The sequence below is a fragment of the Harpia harpyja genome, chromosome Z (genome assembly GCF_026419915.1).
Source record: "Harpia harpyja isolate bHarHar1 chromosome Z, bHarHar1 primary haplotype, whole genome shotgun sequence".
NCBI classification, from domain to species: domain Eukaryota; kingdom Metazoa; phylum Chordata; class Aves; order Accipitriformes; family Accipitridae; genus Harpia; species Harpia harpyja.
Window position 1 is genome coordinate 36828304 of NC_068969.1, and position 22309 is coordinate 36850612.

The 22309-nt window shown below is 42.3% G+C and overlaps 2 protein-coding genes across 3 annotated transcripts in view; one reads left to right on the forward strand and one right to left on the reverse strand.

Moving 5' to 3' along the window:
• Positions 1–457: 457 nt before the first annotated feature.
• Positions 458–2079, forward strand: MRPL50 (mitochondrial ribosomal protein L50). Of its 2 annotated transcripts, none has more exons than XM_052777059.1 (2): positions 458–594; positions 1558–2079. In XM_052777059.1, the coding sequence occupies exons 1-2, from the start codon at positions 512–514 to the stop codon at positions 1949–1951; spliced, it is 477 nt and encodes a 158-aa protein (XP_052633019.1). In that variant the 5' UTR covers positions 458–511; the 3' UTR covers positions 1952–2079. The 2 variants fall into 2 exon arrangements, with proteins under 2 accessions (XP_052633019.1, XP_052633020.1); XM_052777060.1 differs by having other exon boundaries at positions 461–594; positions 1561–2079.
• Positions 2080–5913: 3834 nt separating this feature from the next.
• The window catches only part of PLPPR1 (phospholipid phosphatase related 1), a 145304-nt gene continuing 128908 nt past the window's right edge, over positions 5914–22309 (reverse strand). Inside the window, exons 6-8 of the mRNA XM_052777058.1 lie at positions 11530–11706; positions 9421–9552; positions 5914–7419 (exon numbers count right to left, since the gene is read on the reverse strand). Coding sequence (XP_052633018.1) covers positions 7387–7419; positions 9421–9552; positions 11530–11706 — 342 coding nt within the window. The 3' untranslated portion in view covers positions 5914–7386. The remainder of the gene's footprint in view (positions 7420–9420; positions 9553–11529; positions 11707–22309) is intronic.

Below are 22309 nucleotides of genomic sequence, written 5' to 3' on the forward strand. Positions count from 1 at the left end.
TTCTCGCTTTTGAAAACGAACACCCTTTTGAAAAACAGGAAGAATGATACCCCCATATAATTGTGTGCCCGGATCGGAAACGCGGCCTACAGCACCCGCTGCCTGCGGAGAGGGGCCGGCTGACAGCACCGGCAACCATCGCCCCCCAAAGACGGGACGCAACCCTCCACAGACCGCTGCCAAGTCTTCGACTGGCCCACGCACGCAGCGATCGCTAACGCCGCAGCCGGTGACGACGCGGCTCCCCGCCTTACGCTGCGTTCGCCCCACACGCTCGGCTGCCAAACCTCCCTCCCACGCCTGCGGCCGCGGCCTCTGCCCTACCCGCCCCGCGGGGTGCGTGGGGCAGGCGGGGCGATGGCGGGGCGATGGCGGACCGTGGGGGCGGCGGGAGGGGCCGGTTCGGGGGCGACCGTGACGGGCAGGACTACCGTTCCCGTGAGGCAGTGCGGGGCGGAAACGCGTGACTCCCCGCGCGGGCTGGCGGGAAGAGGCTCGTCCTCCCCTCAGGATGGCGGCGGCGGTCCTGCGGGCGGCTGGCCGGCGGCGGGGCCTCGGCGCTCCGGCGCGCAGGGCGTTTTGGGGCGGCCTGAGGTGACGGCGGGGGAAGGGTCTCCCGCCCTGTGTTTTGGGGGGTGGCTCTCGGGGGCGGGCAGGGCAGGGCAGGCGCTGGCGGCTCTCGGCCCCGCTGCCTCCCCGTGCTGGGCCTGCGACCGGCCGGGCCGAGGGCGGCGGGGATGGGGGGGTGTGTGTGTGCGCTGGGCAGGCTCGCGCCCTGTCACCGTGGTCGCCGGCTGAGTCGGGAGACCAGCGGCTGGTCACTCAGACCTGCCCTCCTCGGTTTTCGTGCACCAGAGCGCCTTGTGTCGCAGGCCTCGCGGCGTGCAACCCGTGCCCTCCCTCACGCCGTCCTTGCCGGGGGCGCGCTGCTAGCAGGCGGGTGTGACGGTGCGGAGTTAGGCTTTTTAATGCGCGTACCCGCTTTGGTAAGGGAATTTGCTAGGTGTGGAAAAAACGTTTCAGGGCAGTACTACAACGGGAACGAAAAAGAGTCGTTTCTGTATCACTTCTTGGGTGACACCATGCTTGTGTTGTTGACTGGATTGTGGCATGTGAGCAAGTCAAATAACTTGGGGGAGGTTTTCTAGTTAAAACTAGTGGTAGTATTTTTATCCGTGTGCACTAATTTTTTCAATAGTAGTGGTTATTTTCTGTTATCCTTTTGTTTTCCACAGCAGATTAGAAAATGGAGCTGTAACTGGGAAAACAAGTCATTAATCTGGTTAAAATCCTATTTACACTCAGACCAATAAAATAAGCTAGGCAGGTGATGGCTATGTAGAGACAGCCTGGGTGGCAAGCAGCATTTGGGGGGAAACCAAAGGTCTAGCCTATGCGCTTTTGTTCTTGTACGCATAACGAACCTGCTGTGTCCATGGGATGTGTAAACTCTCTACAGGCTAGGTTGAGTCTGATATTAAAAGATTATGAATAGAAATGTGCTCTGACTCAGTCTTAAGTCGCCCAGAGACTGAAAATACTTCTGTCTGGTGTCAGCAGGAAGGAGGAAAAAGAAGGAGAAGCAGACAAAATAGTTCATGAGGAGAAAAGTGAACCCAGCCTGATCTGTCCTCCACCACGCAGCAGAAGCTATCTTCCTCCAGAGGATATACAGAGCTGCCTTGAGTCTCACGTCAAGGAGATTTTTGGACCCTCACTTCCTGATAATTGGCAGCAGACACCCCTCAAAGAAAACAGGTTAAAGTATCGCCTCCTGGCTCAGCTGGCAGCAGAACTTGGTCACACTGTCCCCAACTCTCAGCTCCACCTGATGTGCAGTGCTGAGGATGTCTTGAATTTCTACAGCACTCCTGTGAAGGATGCTTCCAAGTTTGATGAACTGTGTGCTGCAGAGCTACCCCCAAACCTGAAGATTACCTGGGAGCAGTGAGTTGCACCATGAAGCATCACTTTGCTTTGCTTGTGTTCCTAAGGCAGGACTGCAGAGCAGAAGCAGAACCCTTTTATTGTGGTAGCAACCAAATATATGAATATCACTAATAAAAGGTCATTTAGTTATCCTCGGGTTTCATTGGTTCCGTGTATTACATACAGAAAAAAGAGCGGAAGTTCTCCTTGTGAAACTGACACAGTGTGGTTAGTAATGGTACTGATGTATGCTTTCTGGCCTTTACCCTGTTGCCCAACAGTTAGAGGGTCCAGTGGGAATAAACAGGGGAGACCAACTCCCCAGTTTCTTCCCTCACCTCATAAACTTCTTGTGTCCAGCTCTGAACTGTGTAATGGGCTTTTGTGAGTGCAGTTTGGCTGTGTCAGGAGCCCTGTTCAGCTTGGCCACTAAGACTAGCAGCGCCAGCAAACTCTTGGGGAAGGAGTGGGGAGGTAAGGCAGCATTTTTTTTTTTTTTTTTCCCCTTGAGCTTGAGAAGAAGACCCAGTCAGCAATAAGGTTTTTAAAAGCCATCACAGGTGCCATCTTAAAATAAAACCACTTGTTTTACTCAAAATTGCTACAGGAAAATAGTGCCAAATGGAATTCTGAAATCTCTTAACTCAGTAATGGTGAACTCTCCAACAGCCCAACAAAAACAGCTGCTGCCATCAAAGCAGCTCGTAGAATTCTTCCATGTCTGTCAAAGGACCCCGTTTTTATATTTGTAAGTTCTGTTGCTGCTTCTAATAGCTACTAGTTTTTCTTGTATGTTAGCTATATGTTAGTTTTTCTGTAGCTATGGAAAAACATGTAATAGCTGTATGTTAGTTTTTCTTCCCATGTAACTGATGGTGTAGGTTTGCCTTTAATCAAGGAGGCAAGCAGTGAAATCAGGAGGACAAGAAAATGAATGCAACAGTCTGAGAAATGCATGGTGCTTTGTGAATGTTTGCTACAAAACAGGTTGTTTACAGTGAGGTTAGATTCTGTATGTGTGGTATTTCTGGGAATGATCCAGCAATACCCTGGTTATACTGCTCGCTCTCCTGAACCCTAGCTCCCCTGGTTTCTCTTAGTGTATAATACCTGAAGCATGCTTAGGAACTGCTGCTTTTGTGTGTTATAGTGCTCAGTTTCTTTATTCAGCAAACTTCTCAAGTGCTGCTTTCTTATAGCTCTGAAGAGATTGAAGAAACCTGTTCTTTCCTCCTTTTGACTCCTGGGGAATTAGAGAATAGTGTTACGTGTACTACTACGTGTTCCATTGCGGGATGAACGTGAGGGGACTGGGGATGTTTCACTGGTCGCTGTGGAAGGCTGGCTGTTCACAAATCCCTTTTTCCCTGTAGCTTATGGAAAAACACAGTGTGATAGATAGCTAAATCGGCATCATCTTGTCTGCTTCAGAGGCTGTTTGGGAGCAATGAATTGGAAGCATTTTTTTCATTAAATTATGTCTTCTTTCCATCAAAGGAGAGATACTTGGGTCTCCTTGTTTCCTCTTACTGAGTACTACTTATCTAAAAAAACACTTTCAGTGGTAGTTGCACTTTCTACTCATTCCCCCCTTCTGTGTCTCTCCCAGTATGTAACTTCCATAGCTCATTTAACGTGATCAAAAGAGAGAGTGAAAAACAGAAGAGTGAAAAATAGGATAGGTAAGAAGGGAGCATGACAACAGCCTTGTCTCATGTTTTGCTGTGCCTGAGTTGAGACAAATTGCCATTTCCCTAATCTCAGATACTTGGTCTCTCTTGAGGTGCAAACCTCATGCTTCCATCGGCACACCTGTGCAAGAAGCTGCAGGGGCCAATGTACAAGGGAAGATCCCACATGGGTATTTGGGATGCAAAACATTTAACTGCTTGTAACAAGGTGAAAAAGCAGAAGTCTGAAATGAGATCAAAGTCTTGCATAGAATACCTGTGCCATGGAAGGACTAAGACTTCTAGGTGCTTAAACACTTTTTTTTTTATCCTTGGGCTTTCAAAAGTACTTAATTTCTATTGAATTAAATTATAAATAAATAAAAGCCCCACCCATGCATTTGCCGGAGGGGTGATCTTCATTTGTTTTAGGCAGAACCAGTAGAGAAGGTCAAAAAGAAAGTGTAAAGAAGCCAGGTTAGGAGGCTATTTCTGAACGGGGAGACTGGATGCCAGACTGGGTGGACTAGTGTGTCCGTGAACGAGAAAAAGCTGCGGTGCACTACGAAGAGACTCCTGCACGTGTACAGCCAGCTGAGGGAGGCTGTCCTACACCACTGTGTCTGCCAGCTTGTGGGGGCATCGGCAAAGTCTGTCCATTCACGTTTGGGGAAGGATGAACATTTTATTTCTAATGCTGACCTCCGGTTTTGATGAGATGTGCCAGTTTTCCCTCCATACAGGTACTCGATTAAGACAGGGGCAGGTGGTTTTCCTGATGCCAAGAGTCACGTTCCAGAGCCTTCGCACAGCTGAGTGGCGCAATCCGCACACCAGGAGGAGCAAGAACACCAGGTCTGCAGGGGTACCCACTTCCCTGTCAGACAGGAGTTAGCCTGGGAGGGCAGAGGAAGGCCACAACCATCCAGCTGGGTAACGCCCCAAGCAGGGGGGTGGGACACTGCTGCCGGTAACATTACATAGGCCAGGTTCATTCCTGAAGTGCATAAAACTGCACAGCCCAGTGGCCATACATCCATCTTAAGAGACGATCCAACTGCAACGTGTTTATTTTATGCAGTTAGTCATAACACAGGAAGGACTACAGAAGCCACTGTTAGCTGCCTAAGCTTACTGTACACAGCACTTAGGGAATGATGTGCCTCAAAACAGGAACTAAAGAAAAAAAAATTAACCAAAGGCTACCTAAAGACTGATTTTTCACTGGCTCAGAGATTCCAGGAGGTGGACACACATTGCTCCTGAAGGGAAAGGCACCTGGGAAAAGCAAATGCACTGTTAGGTTTAGACTTCCTGTGCAAGGGGTTATCTGTCAACTGGAAAAAGCTGAGAGTACTATAAATCTAAAATGGTAACAAACACATAGAGCTAGCCAAGAGGAAATGCAATGAACATGTGTGATAGGTCTAGCTTCATCTAACCAGTCATCTAGAACTTGGGCACTTGCAAACAAGCATGCACTCCCCTGTGGATCTGCACCTACCTGCAGACCTCACCTCTCCCAGGTGCAGGCATCCTTAGGTACCATGTCAAAGAAGAGAGCAGGGCTTACTTGCTTATTTCAAAGTGGAGAGGGTGTCTCTCACCATGCTGCACTATAACTGGAAGGATAAAGCAGTCGTTCAGGAAGTGGAAAACGGAGATTTAAATCCTTCTTCAAGCTGGAGGATGGGAAAGAAACTCAAACCCCCATCTTCCACCTTCAGAAAGACTGCCCACATCATCATACTAGAGGATAAGCAGAGGGGCACAACATCACTACCAATTCTGTGGAAGCTATTGACCAAGAATGCAAGATTCATGCTGTGGTAACAGCACACTTGGGAGGAACAAAACCCCAGGGACCACAGCTGCAAAAACTAGGCTAAAGAATATAAAGTTTTTATTTTAGAATTCAACTCCCTGTTAACCCGTTGCAGTATGAGTGGACTAACGTGCTGCTGACTGGGTGTATTGGAGTATTCATTGCTGATAAGCTTTCCTAAAACGTCATTATTCTCCTAACACAGCAGAACAAGGACTGGTTCCACAGCCAAATTTATGAAGCAGAAATTTTCCATGTGGAATTTGGATCAAAGTTGTAATGAGGGACCCAGAATGCTATCAATGGTTCCTCATGGTCACAGACAGCCTGCATGGCCCAAGTCTGACCCTCACACTCCTAATACTGAAGCAGACATCAGTAAAGCCAGAAGAAAATACCAACCTGGAATAAACACCGCCAGACCAGACACAAACAGACATCCCAAATTTTCTTTGTGTCACAGGCAAATGACAGACACCAGGCTACACGTTTTGGTTTTTTGATAATTTTTTTTGCATCTGTTTTGGAAAAAATATACAAAAAAAGCCAAGAAGAACCAACATGGAAATGTGAGGTAAACATTCCAGTAAAAGTACAGACAGAGGCTCCATTCTTTAAAGGAGACACACAGCAGTTATCACCATGCTAGAAGAATGAGATGCAGGAAAATCCTAGAAACAGTGAAAAGTCATGTAATGAAGCCTTTGCCCCAGTTCTAGCCATTGTAAATGCGCTCTTTTTCTTTCTTCCCCCCCACCCCCCACCCACAGTTAATTGTCTTTTTAATCCTTAAACAAAGTTGTTAAATTGTAAAATAGCAGTTTTGATATAAATTCTGTATGGCAGAATTTACAAAAATGCAGACTGCTACTACAGACCGTGTCAGTTTCTTTTTTCTTTTTGACCTGCCAAAGCCCCTCAGTGAAAACTACACTGTTGGGGCAAAATTGGCTTCCTGGTTACGCCAAACTGAATGCCAAGTAATGCCACTCCACTGAGGAAGTGGTGTCACTTTTCCTTTGCACCAGTGTTACTAGTTACCCCACAAATCTATGATGAAGTTATGAAACACTTAAAGCACAGCCTCAGCTCCACAGTGGTGGCTGTATATCCCCATAGTCAATTCCTGAAGCCAGGTTTCACTGGGAGCTTTAGCTGGGCCTTGGAGAGGAATGGAGGTCTAGGGAGATGATATAGTCAGCTCACATGCTATCAGCTACTACTATAAATTTTCATGTCCAGTCTGTATATATTGCAGACTGAGTATGTTGTTTTAGTTATTCTTCAATAACTAGCACAATCACCCACACCAGAACAATCAGGCTTTGATTCAGTAAGATGCTTAAGGACATACTTCAAGTCTGCCAAGTAGTCTGGAAATGGATGGCTAACTGAAGTCCATAATGCTAAGGAATGCTTAAGTAGCTCACTGAATCAAGAAGGGATGTTTATTACTTGTTGATAGTATCATTCAGGTTAGATTCCTGATCACCAGTATTTTAATCTGATTTAAATATATGCAATTACTTCCGATCTATGCTGAGCTTACTCAGATCAGAATCTGACCCACTGGTAGAAGCACTTCTTATGGTAAGAAAAAGTGAATTTTTTTTTTCCCCAAGATATATAAATTCAAAAATAAAAAAAAAAATTGTGTACAAATATCACATAACAACATCAACAATTCCATAGATGTAGTTCCTCAGTGCACACTTTAAACAAGAAAAGGGTTTTTTTGTTCTTTTTTTGTTTTGCTTTTAAATTCTGGCATAATAATATTAAAGCTGACAAAAAATCAGGGCAAGCTACATCACTTCCTCATACAAAAAAAGTACAAAACATTAGCCTCTAACTAGACATAACATAATACTGGTCATCACAGTTAGACATTTAGTAACTGTGTGTCTTGGAGTATTGTACTGGAGGGTAATAAAAAATAGCTTCGGTTGCCAATCTTCCATCTCAGGTTACTTCAGTCATAGAGGCAGAGTGATTCTGCAAAGAGGAAAAGGCAAACAAACACATGAACGTTTATATACAATTTGGCATTTACATACCTAATGTGCAGAATGAATGAGAAAAATGACCACTAATAAAATCTGTTGCCCAGCTAGTGTAGGGCCTTAAAATGAAGAGATCACTGCAAACATGACTGCTGTCTATCCTGAGCTGGTGGTGGGAAACTCAAGCCCTGCTTCTGGGCTATGAACACTCACTAACAGGCTTGAAAAACAAGGTGTGACTTTTTCAATAAAGACTTTCAAACTGGTCTGGATCCTGTCCAGAGGGACATGTCAGTACAGGCTCAAGCACTTCATACAGTCACATAACTAATACAGTAGGTCTGTCCTCAGTCATGAAGACCTTAAAAGACCATGGTTTGGCTTCATGTGATGTGTGCATGTAGATCCTACACAGTTTGCTACTAGGGAACACGTAGAGCTTAAAACCATACAGAGGTGGGGTCATTATGCCAAAACACATGCAGCCACAGATATACAGCAACACAGAAGTCCTCTTTAGGTGGCAACAGTGTTGATTTAACCTTCTTGGAAGCCAATGTCCAGGACTTCAGTGGCAGTACTGAGTTGTCCTTGTGTCATGCTGCATCGGTGTGGGTGCAAGCAAAACAAGAGTGGGAATAGATGCAGAAATCTGCACAGAGAAGGATGATGCACCTCCTATATCTGAAGGAACACTAATGAGCAGGCACTCCCAAGGATTTGTTTATAATAGCTTCAGAGTGGGATCATGTTTTTCCCAATCTACTCCTGCATGGTAGATGTATGGTCATTTAGAGAGTGATAACCTGAATCAGAGAAAATTATCTTCTTGATTATAGTGGACATCAACAGTTAAGGCCTAGTCCCTACTTACACTTCACAGTCTAGAAGATACAAATAGCTGACTAGGCAAATTTTTTCTCACAGTCTGTGAATATTTTCACCTGTTCAACCCTTTTGTCATACATGATACAATGTGGATATATAAGTGGCACTTAGTTTCTGGACTGCAAATCCACCAAGAGAACAGTTAATGCACACAGTTCTGCAGATTTAGTTGAAGGCCTTCCAGCAAATCTTTGCCTAATCAAAATTGACTTTTCAATTAAGCAAAGTACTTCCAGGAGCTAGAAACAGTGTCTCTTCCATTTTTTTAATTCCTATTTTCAGTTTATTTGTCAAAGGGTTTAACAAAAGTCACTATTGATCTTGCCACACACCATGTACACAGGAATGACAGGCCATCTAATAAAGAAAGAACAAATAAATTATTACACTAGGGCATTTCAGATAACTGATAAACTGCAGTTCCTCTTTGTTTCCAGAAATTCTTGGCAGGTGGCATTTGCTTGTCTGTTTTGAAAGGACTGGGTATGATTCAGTTACACCAACACAAGCCATTTGAATTTAGTAGTTTAAGAAGAGAAACACCATCAATAATGATGCTCCTGCTAGCCTGTTTTTTTTGAAACTTGAAAGGATGCTATTAATGATGATGACTTGGAGTTAAAAAAACAGTACATGATTTCTTCTTTTTATAGAAGATACTGAACAGTAATAAGGATAAAAAACTAATCTCTATGATATTTTTCTGGACATCATAGTTTATTCTCAGGATTACGAATGTTAGAGTAAATCCTTAAGACATCCCAAAAGCATTCCAAAGTGTAATTAGGCAGAATTATCTTCACTTTTCTCTCAGTTTCCTATTCTTCTAAGCAAAAGTTTGTTATCACAAACAATATGCAGAGGCACGTGAAACCCTACTGCTTTAGCTTTGGACATGCACAGGGGCAGAAGATCTACAGTATTTGCTAGTTTAAGGGATAAATGCCTTAAAACAAACTCTCCCCTGATGCAAATTCATTCTGTTCAATGGGCTTAACGTCAGGAATAAAACAGCTCCCTGTATAGTTATGTATACAGCTACTTTTTACTCTGCCATAACAGAAAATGTGCTTGGTGATGGTCTGGGTGAGAGGATTTATAGTACCTGTGCACTCAATGTCTCCAGAGGACTTTCCACTCTTGGAAAAGCCATTAGCGGCACTCCTCGTGGGTCTTCAGGCTTCGGTTTAGAAGGAGCTCCATGAGTGCCTTTAAAGTTATGGACAACACATATCCCCTGTGTAATGCAGGAAAAAAAAAAAAAGTGAGGTCAGCCAGCATGTTCTGTCCGTAGGCAAAACTCAAAGGAATTACCATCAGGGGTCTCACAACTGCCAGATTTTGCAAAGAACTTAACCTGGGTATTGGTTGAAGGCATCATCTATCTCAGCCTTGGGCTACAGTGTGTTTACTGACATAGTTGTGCGTGGTGGACTACCTTGGTAAATGGATTCATCTGGCCTGTAATGTGAGGTGATGAACCATATCTCAGCCTTTTTACGTTTTATACAGCAGAGACTTCCATGTCTGCTTTATCATCATCATAGAACCCTGGACTACCCTGATGATGCATTTTATTGGCCAAATCCTCCCTTCAGACTCTGCCTGTCATTTCCAAAGTGAAAACAGCTCACTGGATGGCTGAATCTACCTCACATCTGGATGACATCAAGCTCATTTAGCACCATTCCAGCACAACTGCCGTGGGGTTTATTCCACACACCCTTCCCCTGTGCATGACCAGACTTACTGCACCCACATGGTGATGCAATAAGAGGAAACACACATGGCACTTTGGGGCTTGGGGACACAGTGGAAAAAAAGACATACAGGAGCTGACACATCTGCTGTCAGAATGATTTCTGCAGCCAGGTCCTTGCTGGCTCTTCCTCTTCACTGCTCTTTATATCTGAGCAAGGAGCAGGCTGCAGCCTGGGTGAGTCTTGGGCCAGCAGCAGAATCTCACAGCACCCCTCTCCTCCAAGCTCCGGGAGACCCCTTCCACCACTCTGCAATTGGGCTTGTGACACTTGCAGGGTGGCAGAAGGTCTGCAGGGCCAAAATGTGGCTGTGGCTGGGAGCTGGCTGTCACTGCTAGAAACAGGTACTGGGAGCACATAGATTGTCCTGACCAGATATATGTGGTGACTGCCTCTTGTATTGCATGGGCTAGATTTAAACTGCCTTTCCCAGTGGGAATCAGACAAATTACACTAAAACCAAGGAGATTCAGGTTAGAGGTTGCAGACATCTTTTTATTTAAAGGGAACACAGAAATAAATGATATGTGAAGGTTTGTTGGGGGTTTTTTAAGTACAGAATAGAAAAAAAGATCAGTGACAGGACAATCTAGATTTAAGGGATCTTTGAAACCTAATCTCTCCTGATTACAGGGATAAAGTGTCTGTTGCTATGCAGTGGAGAGTTTTGAAGCATCTTTTGATTAAGTAGAACCAGGCACATTTCTTGGTAACAGCGAGAATCACCTTGACTGCTTGCTGTGTGGGTAAATCCTCAGCAAGAGATCCCTCACCAAACAAAACACTTGAACCACGCAGCCTACGGGTGAGCAAGTAACATTCAAAGTCCAGAGAGATGCTGTTCCTAGATTCTGTGGGAAGGCCTTTGATACATTTTGATAGATTTGTTTATCCTATGAGATGGTAAACAATTCCAGCTCAACTCCAAACGCTGCAAATGGAGGTAGTTTTGTCTCCCAGGGAGTTTGTGCTGCCTTTCCCTTCTATTGCACTTCTTTTATGGTCTGAAACGAAATGGAGAACCAGGGCCATTGCTTAGAGCCCCAGATAACACTGTGTATCCTGCACTTTTGCCAGATACCAGGCAGACAGTGAGGTTTTGCAACACAGGGGTGTCAGAGAAGAAGTCTCAGGCATGCCCTGCTTTTGACATTAGCTGAAATCTACACCATCTTTCAAGAGTTTTCCAGGGCAGGTCAAGTAAGAACATGTGCAGTAATTAAAATAATCTTGAAATATATACAATGCACAAAATGTCATCATATTAGCCTTATTAATTAGTATCAAACTGATTTTATATTGGGATTTTCTCTGATACCTTTAATTAGATGGGGCTAGAATTAGGTCTTAGCAACTGGATTAATCAGCTGCAATAGGCCACAAGAGAATAGTAATTTTTTTTTTTTAAAACTGAGGTATTTTTAAAAGGAATGCAGAAAGACTGATGGACTTACCAGAAACAAAGCTACAGCACTCCCCAAGATGAAGCCTGCGATCACATCCGAACAGTGGTTTCGATACTCAGAAACTCTATTTAGCCCAGTGAGGAACGCAGCACACAGGGTACCCAGACACAGCACAGGTTTGGCTAGTCTGCTACTCTTCGTTTTAATTGTGCTTGTGATGTACATCTGAAACAAAGGGTAAGCCAAAAATGAAAAGCGGCTTTGCCAGAAATGCATCTTTTTCCACCCAGACAAATCCTGAATCAGCAAGGATGTGACAAAACCCATGGTTCATTAAAAAAAGCATTGGGAAGTAGAGGAAGAGGTTTAAGGTAAGTCAGAGAACACTTTTAAGAGAACAGTACATTGTAAAATTATGTTTCAGGATGTCAAATATTGCATGAACTGCATTTACATACTAGACTTTTTCTGAGCTGGTATGTACAGGCTCAGTTTTACTGACTTCCTAACTTGTGCACATACTTGCTCATATGCTACCAAACATGCACTCTGAATGTACATGACTAAATGTTTGCAAAGGGAGTCAAGGATTTATGTTTATACTCCTGCAGAAACTATAATGTACACATGATGGAGTACCTAGCACCCGTATGAACTAGCTGCTCTGGTTTCCTAAGTGCTGTTAAATTTAAGAAACAGAGAACATTAAGGGAAACCATTCCAGACATTTTCTCTGCAAGATGAAATGAAACACAGAATATAAGAAAGATTTCTTTGAAACCAAAGTTGATTCTGAAAATGTAATTCCAGACCATGAAGTTTCACTGTGCTCTGAATATTTTTTAATGAACCCCACGTTTGTGGCAGTTTGTATTTTATTTTAAATGCATTTTGACACAGAGAGTAAAACCATGTGGGTTGCAATTAGCAGCCAGTCATTAATTCCAGAGCCACAAAATTACAAAGATCAAGCAAACCAAGTCTGATGGCAAAACAATTCAATAAAATCCTTTTCAGCAAGGAAGTATGGATGTGTGCATGATTTCCAAAGCTTTGATAAGCAAAGCAAACACGTCAAACACATTTGCCAGAAATGTCTCCAGATGACACATTGCCTCCCTTACATGAAACAGAATCAGGAAGATACATTTGAAAAATTCATTTGATTCTTATTACCAATCACCAGGTAAACAAGCCTGATTCATATAGTGTAGATCTGATCCAATGAAAGTACAAACACCTGTTCTGCTGGGGAATGGAAAGATTACAAACCCTGGAAGTGTCTCTTCCAGTGCTTAATATCAAAAGATGCCATTTTATTTGTAAAGAAAAAATACATTCTCCTGTTGTAAAAACAGTAAAATCATCAAAGCTGAAAATATTTCCATTCTTGACCCTTTTTCAGTTGTCAAAAATGGAATTACGGTTCTGTTAGTCTTCTAGACTGTCCTGGTTTCAGCTGGGATAGACTTAATTTTCTTCTTAGTAGCTGGTACAGTATTTTGGATTTAGTGTGAGAATAATGTTGATAACCCACTGATGTTTTAGTTGTTGCTAAGTAGCATTTACCGTAAGTTAAGGATTTTTCAGTTTCCCATGCTCTGCCAGCACGCAGGTGCAGAAGAAGCTGGGAGGGAGCATACCCAAGACAGCTGACCCGAACTAGCCAAAGGGATATTCCATACCATAGAATGTCATGCTCAGTATATAAACTGGGGGAGTTGGCTGGAAGGCACAGATTGCTGCTTGGGCATTGGTCCACAGGAGCTGGGCAACTGCACTGTACATCACTTGTCTTTTCCTGTTTGTGTTTTTTTTTTTTTAATATTTTATTATATTCCATTTCATTACTATTATTACTATTATATTTTATTATTATTGTTATTATTATATTTTATTTTACTTTAGTTATTAAACTGTTCTTATCTCAACCCATGAATTTTACTGTTGTTTTTTTTTTTCATTCTCTTCCCCATCCCACTGGGAGTGGGGAGGAGTGAGTGAGCGAGCGGCTGTGTGGTGCCTAATTGCTGGCTGGCGTTAAACCATGACATAGACAAAAGACTCTACAGGAGATCCATATTGTTTAATCACATCTGCAATGACACCACAACTGGGATCTGTGATTGTGCTCTCTGCAGGTCACAAACCTCAGCTTTCTCTATTATGACTTCATTTCTGGGGAAGGGCACTGCTGAGCACTTTGCACGGGCAGCACTGAAATCAGGGTGGGACTCTGCAGGACTGTGGAGACCCAAGAGCTGTTCTCCATTGTTGCTGCTGCAGCAGCTAAGGACACCGTGCTGGCTCACACCACCAGTCTCTGGCCAAGACTACAATGGCTTGGCTGGGGTGAAGCTGCCTTGGGATTTTGCTGTGTCTGTGCTGAAGGAAGTCTGCAGAGGCTTGGCTTGGTGCTTCCAATTGCAACTACCACCACAGCTTGCTTTGCACTCCATGACCTATTTGGCAGCCATGGGCAATTATTTTACTGTATTTCAATGCCTGTCCCCTTCTTCATGAGCCAGGTATAGAGAGGTCACTATGGTCTGGCACATAGTTTGGGGATCAAGAAACAAATTACATCCATTCTCAAGGTCACTCTGTTCATTGCCTTTCATATATTCCTTTATTCTGCTGTACTGTGCCTATTTTTTACTCTAACTTTCTCCCTGTCCGTTTTTCTTTTCCCTTCTCCCTGACTGGGCCATCAAATGTCCTGACAGCTGGCTTCCCCTCACTGGCTGGTGTTAAAAATGTTAGCCCTAAAGCCATTACAATATGTAACTCCAGAAGAAGGGAAGGGATGCAGCAACCACCTCTTGGAAGGGAAAGGGACAGGCCAGAGAAACCAACCAGGGGAAGGCACATCTGCCTGCCTCTGGACTTAGGCAAAACTGTACTTTCATGTGCCAAGATACTGCAGTACTAGACTTCTAACAGCTAAATTTGCTAGATCTCTGCCCAGGGAAGGCAAGTCTTCTGTCCTGAAGTGTGCTGCTGAGCACATCATTTAAAGGTAAATTCAGTTTATGAACTGGGACATTGTGGTGTATAGTAGCACTGGGAATGGGACTAAGCTACTCGAGAGGTTCCTGCTTGCTTTGTTTTTCAAACCTAATACCTGACTGCAGCACATGCCTTGAAATGACAGCGAGCAACTGAGCACTAGGCGGCAATCTTGCCCCAGTCTCTGCTGGTAGGTTGAGCTGCACCTGACTATCACCAAAACTCGCGTTAAGGATCTTCTTTGGAAACAATAGGAAAAAAATATCATTGCCACTTTCTGAATAATTACCACCCACCCTTTCACCTTATGCATTTCTTTTAGCAGAAGCCAATTCAAACGAGCAATAGGGAGCCAGGTTGCTCTCCCGCACTACTGCAGTTTACAGCATCCGAAGGAAAAGCATCACCTCTTCAAAGTAAGAATGCAGTCCTGCTGCGACAGCTGCAAATGCTACTACAGAGAACAACCCACATATGCTTGTTTTCTTACAGGTATGAGATGAAGCTGGATCTCTGGAATACCCACATGGGAGAGTTCTCCTTATTACACATGGGAAGTATATAATGTAGTTGAAGTTTCATGCATCTCAACGGGAAAATGTAAACTTGTAATAAAGAGAACACTTTTAGCAATGAGGGTAATTAACCATGTGAACAGATTGCCAAGGGAAATCTATTAAACCCTCATGAGGAGGGTTTGAAACAAGACAAACTGTTTTCCTAGAAGATATGCTCCAGTTCATCCATAAATATACACTGAGCTCAGAAACAAGTGGGAGATCTTCTCCATTCTGGTCAGACTTCCTGATCACTGCCGTTTGATCTTTATTGTCCTGGTCCCTAAAGCCAAGATATTTTTTAAGATTCTCACAATGTGTTTACCCTTTCACTTAGGGCATGTTTTCAAAGCTTTCTGTATGAGCCCAAAATCTCAGTGAAAGTCACTTACATTTGATTTCCTACACACAGCAGTTGTTTTTGAAAATATCTCACAATGCTATTTATAGGGTAAATTTGTTTACAAAACTCTGAATGTCAAAACCAGTTATTTGACGGGGGGACAGGGAGGAAGGAAGTCAATATCAAAAGTTGTGAAGAAAATAGAAAAAATCATATTAAAAAATAAACTACATATGATTTAACTATATAAATTATTCAGCTTCTTTGTGTGCTCTTATCAGTACACTCAAGCAGTGTATTTAGCAATGTGCAATGTGTGATAGTAGCATTCAACCTGTAATTCCTCTCCCATCTTTTTCAGACAGACAAAAGCATAGGCAGTCTAGGAGGCTTTTTTGTTTGCAAGTTTAAAATATACATACATACATATATATATTTACATATTGTGCTGGTTTTGGCTGGGATAGAGTTAATTTTCTTCATAGTAGCTGGTATGGGGGTATGGTTTGGAATTGTGCTGGAAATAGTGTTGATAACACAGGGATGTTTTGGTTACTGCTGAGCAGTGCTTATACAAGAGTTCAGGCCTTTTCTGCTTCTCACCCCACCCCACCAGTGAGTAGGCTGGGGGGGGGGGGCACAAGAAGTTGGGAGGGGACACAGCCAGGGCAGCTGACCCCAACTGACCACAGGGATATTCCAGACCATATGGTGTCATGCTCATCAATAAAAGCTGGTGGAAAGGAGGAAGCAGGGGGATGTTCAGAGTCACAGCGTTTGTCTTCCCAAGTAACAATCACGTGTGAAGGAGCCCTGCTTTCCTGGAGATGGCTGAACACCTGCCTGCCATGGGAAGCAGTGAATGAATTCCTTGTTTTGCTTTGCTTGCATACGTGGCTTTTGCTTTACCTATTAAACTGTCTTTATCTCAACCCACGAGTTTTCTCACTTTTACTCTTCCAATTCTCTCCCTCATCCCGCTGGGGGGGAGTGTGCGAGTGGCTGTGTGGTGCTTAGTTGTCAGCTGGAGTTGAACCACAACATACATGTATGCAAATATATGCATATATTTAGAATGTATATCTATGAGAAAGGTGGAGTGGAAGAAGTCTTGTCCTTTCAGCAGAAAGTGGGGAGATATGTCATAGTTTATTTTCCTTGGAAAGTTCACAATTTCATACCAATACTGGAAAGCGCGGTGTCTACAAGCTTTAGAGACAATCTCTTCCTTTGCCATAGAGATTTCTATGGTAAGAGAGAAGCAGAGCCTCTGACAATGGTAAGTCTCGTACAACATCTTGCAGTCTCCTGGATGCTCGGTGCTGCTGCTTGAAGTGCCAAGGCCTTGAATTTCATTGATTAGTCTGGCAGGTGTTAATGCAGAAAGGGAAGAAATTGTTGGTGGGGTCACAGTGACTTGGGTTGCAGAAGGGATTTGCTGTAGTGTTCTCTGCTATTCAGAATTTCCCAAATGTTGAAAGTTTCCCATCCAGGTATATTGTATCACTCTAATATAGTCAAGAAGCAACGCACCCAGGTGTAAATGACAGATGCCAGGTCGTGCTCCAGTGTGATGAGGTGGAGTCTTCTAGCCACATGGAGGTAACAGAAAGTGTTACTTATGGATGCTGCTAGGGAAGAACTTGGCTGAAGAATCCCAAAATCACTACTAAACAGTCAATGTAAGTGACTAGTTGTATCTTTCAACCACAGAGAACCTGTTGTGACTGTCAAACAATTCTTGCTTTCACTTGAGAGGCAAACAGGAGGATCAGCAAGGATATCTACCTTCTCTCTACAATAAGAGGTCCTCCAGTTGTGCTGGTGAAATACTTTAATATTCCATGTCCTGTTTGAACACTACCATCTGTCAGATGCCATTGGCTCTTCCATGACCTTTCTCAGAAAAGCATGAAATAACAGTTGTTTAAAGATGATGTAACTGGGATACCCATATGCAACATATGATTCTATCGTCTGTTTTTTGGTTTTTGCCAGAAATGTTAATTAATTAAGGAGTATTTCTAGCCTATCATTTTCCTTTGGGAACGGCAGCATATACTATGTACAGTGACTGCCATCTCTTTGTTACATTTTAAAAGAAATCAAATCTGATTACAACTGAAATATTAGGAATATAGAGTTGTGGGGTGTAACCATAGTAGATAAAGAACTTAAAGAATGTGCAGTACTGTACTTTTAGCTGATTATTGTTGGCTTGTATTTTCTTTCAAGAAGCCAAGAAGATTCGCTTCTTGAAAACTCCCTACCTTTCCCATTTTGATAACAAACTGAAAGACCAATCATTGAAAAGGTTGGATTTCAAAAGAGAACATAGTATACATTTTTATGCAAACTAATATAGATAGTGATGAGAATCATACTGCGCAGAATCAGCTAAAGGAGGTCAAGAAGCGGACAAGTGAGGAAGACTATGAAAGACCACCAGAGGGCTTCTGAAGACCACCAGAGACCTTTGCTGCACCTGCGTGAAGAGACATATACATATGCTAATGATTTACTGGAAAGTTGATGATTATGTATAACATTTCCCAGAAACTTAATGAATATGTATAACAGGTGTGTATTTAACTGTATCGTTAGACAAGACAGGTGCACACGATAGGTGGAGCGATCCCCCGTGTGCCCAGCGCTGCAATAAAGGAGTGCCTGCTTCTTAACTTCTCATTGCTGTTAAGGAGTTTTATTCCGGATTTCGGCAACAGTTTTGGCGACCCAGATGGGACCTTGCGAGTGAGACTGGACGAGATCGAGTGGTGATCGAACTCCAGCCGGCACCGAGGGATTCTCGGGGGGGAACCATCGCTCTCGACTCGCAAAGCTCCTCGCAACGTTCCCTGGAGAAAGGGTAAGGCACTTCTTCTCTGGAATCTGTTCGGATAGCCTGCCCGTAAGGCGTGGCGAAAGCTTCGCAGGGTTGGGGCTCAGAGGGTACCCGTCTGTGGAGAAGCCTAGGCGTCTGCCCGTAAGTCATAAGCGAAAGCTATTGCTGGGTTGGACATCTGTGTATCTGGGATAAGTCTACCCGTAAGTCATAAGTGAAAGCTATTGCTGGGTTGGACATCTGTGTATCTGAGACAATTGTCATTTGCATTTATTTGGTATTTGATACTTGGTATTTGATATTTGATATTTGGTATTTGGTATTTGGTATTTGATATTTGATATTTGGTTATTAATATTTGGAACTTTGATAATTGATATTTGATGTATTTGGTAATTGATATATAAGCATAATGGCATTAGCCAAATTATTTAAGAGTAAGAAAGAGTATGGGAAATATAACCACTGATGAAAAGATACCAAAAACATCACCATTGGGATGTTTATTGGCACATTGGAGTGAATTACATGATGATTTACGTAAAAGTCAAATGATTGAATATTGCAATCATTGGTGGCCTTTGTATGTTTTGGAAGATCAAGAAAAATGGCCAACAAATGGAACTTTAAGTTATAATACTATATTACAGTTAATGTTATTTTGTAGGAGAGAGGGTAAATGGAGTAAAGTGCCATATGTGGATCTGTTTTTTTATTTGAGGCAGAAAACGGATTGGCAAAAAAAAAAAAAAAATACAAGTTAATTAGTCGAGACAATTTAGTGATAACATTAACTTCAGAAAATAAGAAAACTAAGAGTTGTTGTTCAGCTTGTGATATTAGAAAAAGATACATTAAATGTATGGTACCAAAAGAAGATAAAATGGAACTAGAATTAGAAATAACCCCACCAAGGGAGGAGCAGGATCTCTCTCCCTCACATTCACGGGAAAGGAGTATTGAGTCAGGGAGAATAATTTATTGGATAGTACTGAAAAACAGATGGTAATAAAACTGGAAAAACACAAGCAGAGGCAACACTTATGAATGGAATGCTTTCTGGAACTTTGGAACAGAGTTTTCCTTCGAGAGATCCCCAGTGGGATCCAAATGACCCTGTACACAGGAGAAGGTTAACTCGATATCAAAAATAGGTATTGTATGAAATAAAACATGCAATGCCGAAAGCTTTGAATTGGTCTAAATTATATGAAATAAATCAAGATAAAAATAAATCTCTCTCTGTGTTTTTGGAAAAATTGAAGGAAACCACTAAAAATATACTGATTTGAAATTGGAGACAGAAGCAGAACAACAATTGGCTTCGATTTTTTTTATGAAGCAGTCAACACCTGATATAAGGCAAAAAGTCCAAAAATTGGAAGGAGAGGATTCAAGAAATTTAAATAAAATGTTAGAAACAGCATGGAAAGTCTATAATAATTAAGAGAAGAAAGAAAAAACAAAAAAAAAAAAAAGAAAAAAAAGATCAGAGACAGTAGATTAATAGCTGTCTTAACAGGGAATGCAGCAAGAGGAAGAAGACGAGCTCGGGGAAGAGGAAGTTTTAGAAACTTTGGTAACTGGGAACCTAATACACCCCTCGGAATGAATCAGTGTGCATATTATAAGGAAGATGGAGATTGGAAAAGGGATTGCCCCAAAAGGCAAATAAGTCAACAAGAGGCTACAAAAATGATGACTTTAAATGAATGAAAGAGACCGGAGGGGAACCCAGCTGAACCTCTGGTTACAATTAAGCTGGGAAATGATAAAGTTGAATTTTTAGTTGATACGGGAGCAGTATATTCTGTTTTGAATACTTACAAAGGGAAATTGGAAAATAAAACAGCGAACATAATTGGAGCGACTGGGAAACAGGAAAATAGACCATTCTTTCAACCCCTTGATTTAAAATTTGGAAATAAAACAATTACACATGAATTTTTGTATGTACCAGAATGTCCGATACCCCTGTTGGGTCGAGATTTGTTATCCAAATTGAATACACAGATAGCTTTTGAGGGAGAAGAAATTCTTTAAAAGATACCAGAATCAAAGACAGGAGAAATATTGATGATACAGGAGAAGGTTAAGATTCAGGAGATGCCACAAGAAGTTGATGATGCTGTGATCCCTACAGTTTGAAACACAGAGATACCTGGAAAATCTAAAATGACACAACCTGTAAAAGTAGAACTGAAGGAAAATGTGAAACCAGTGAAATTAAAACAGTATCCAGTTAAACCTGAGGCTAGATTGAGAATCAAGAAATTAATTGATAAATTTTTGGAATATGGAATCTTAGAGGAGTGTGAATCTGAATATAATACTCCAATTTTACCAGTGAAAAAGCCATCAGGAGAATATAGATTAGTACAGGATCTGAGGGCAATAAATCAGATAGTGAAAGACATACATCCTGTAGTGGCCAATCCATATACACTTTTAACAACTCTAGGGGAGAATCACCAGTGGTTTACAGTGCTTGATTTAAAAGATGCTTTCTTTTGTATACCCCTGGAAGAAGGAAGTTGAAAAATTATTTGCTTTCGAGTGGGAAAATCCAAAAACAGGACGAAAAACACAATTGACATGGACAAGATTGCCACAAGGATTCAAGAACAGTCCAACAATTTTTGAGAACCAATTAGCAAAAGAACTTGAGATGTGGAAACGAGATGGTCCCAAACCTGGACATTTACTCCTACAGTATGTAGACGACATATTGATAACAACAGAGGAGAGACCAGCGTGTATAAAGGTAACAATTGATCTTTTAAACTTTTTGGGGTTAAGCGGATACAAAGTCTCTAGAACTAAGGCCCATATACCAAAACAGACTGTGATATATCTGGGTTTTGAAATCTCACAAGGGCAAAGACAGTTGGGAACAGACCGCAAAGAAACAATTTGCAGTATCCCGGAGCCGAGAAATACCCACGAATTGAGAACCTTCTTGGGAATGACTGGGTGGTGTCGGCTATGGATAATGAACTATAGTCTGTTGACTAAACCTTTATATGAAGCTCTTAAAGGTCCACCATTTGAATGGGGTCCAGATCAGCAGAGAGCTTTCAAGAATCTAAAACAGGCCCTGATGACAGCACCAGCCCTGGGACTTCCGGATCTGACTAAAGACTTCCAGTTATTTGTACATGAGAAACAACACCTTGCACTGGGAGTGCTGACTCAGAAGATGGGAAGTTGGAAGTGACCGGTTGGATACTTTTCCAAACAATTAGACTTTGTAAGTAAAGGCTGACCTGCTTGTTTGAGAGCAGTAGCAGCCACTGTGATGATAATACAGGAGGCCCGAAAATTGACTTTGGGAAGGATGATGGTGGTATATGTACCACATATGGTGATATCAGTGTTAGAACAAAAGGGGGACCATTGACTCTCCCCAAACAGAATGATGAAATATCAGGTAATTTTGATGGAGCAAGATGATGTACTTTTGAAAACCACTAATTTGACTAATCCTGCAGTCTTTTTAAGTTCTATACAGGAAGAAGGACAACTGGAACATGATTGCCTGACTACCATTGAGTATGTATATTCCAGTCAAGAGGATCTGAAGGATGTACCTATGGACAATCCAGACTGGGAATTGTACACAGATGGTAGCAGCTTTGTTGAAAATGGAATCCGCTATGCAGGATATACGGTAACAACTGAAAAATCAGTTATAGAAGCCAATGCTTTACCAAACACAGCTTCAGCTCAGAAGGCTGAACTAGTGGCTTTGACAAGGGCTCTAGAATTGAGTGAAGAAAAGAAAGTGAATATTTGGACTGATTCGAAATATGCATTTGGCGTGGTCCATGTCCATGGGATTTTATGGAAGGAAAGAGGACTATTATCCTCTCAGGGGTCCAACATTAAATATAAAGAGGAGATTTTACATTTACTACAAGCAGTTCGGAAACCAACTGCAGTAACAATCATGCACTGTAAAACACATCAATCAGGGAATATAAAAGAGATTGTAGGGAACAGATTAACAGATAAATCAGCTAAGGAAACAGCCAAAAGGAATACCTTACAAATGGCATTAATTCTTACAAAAAC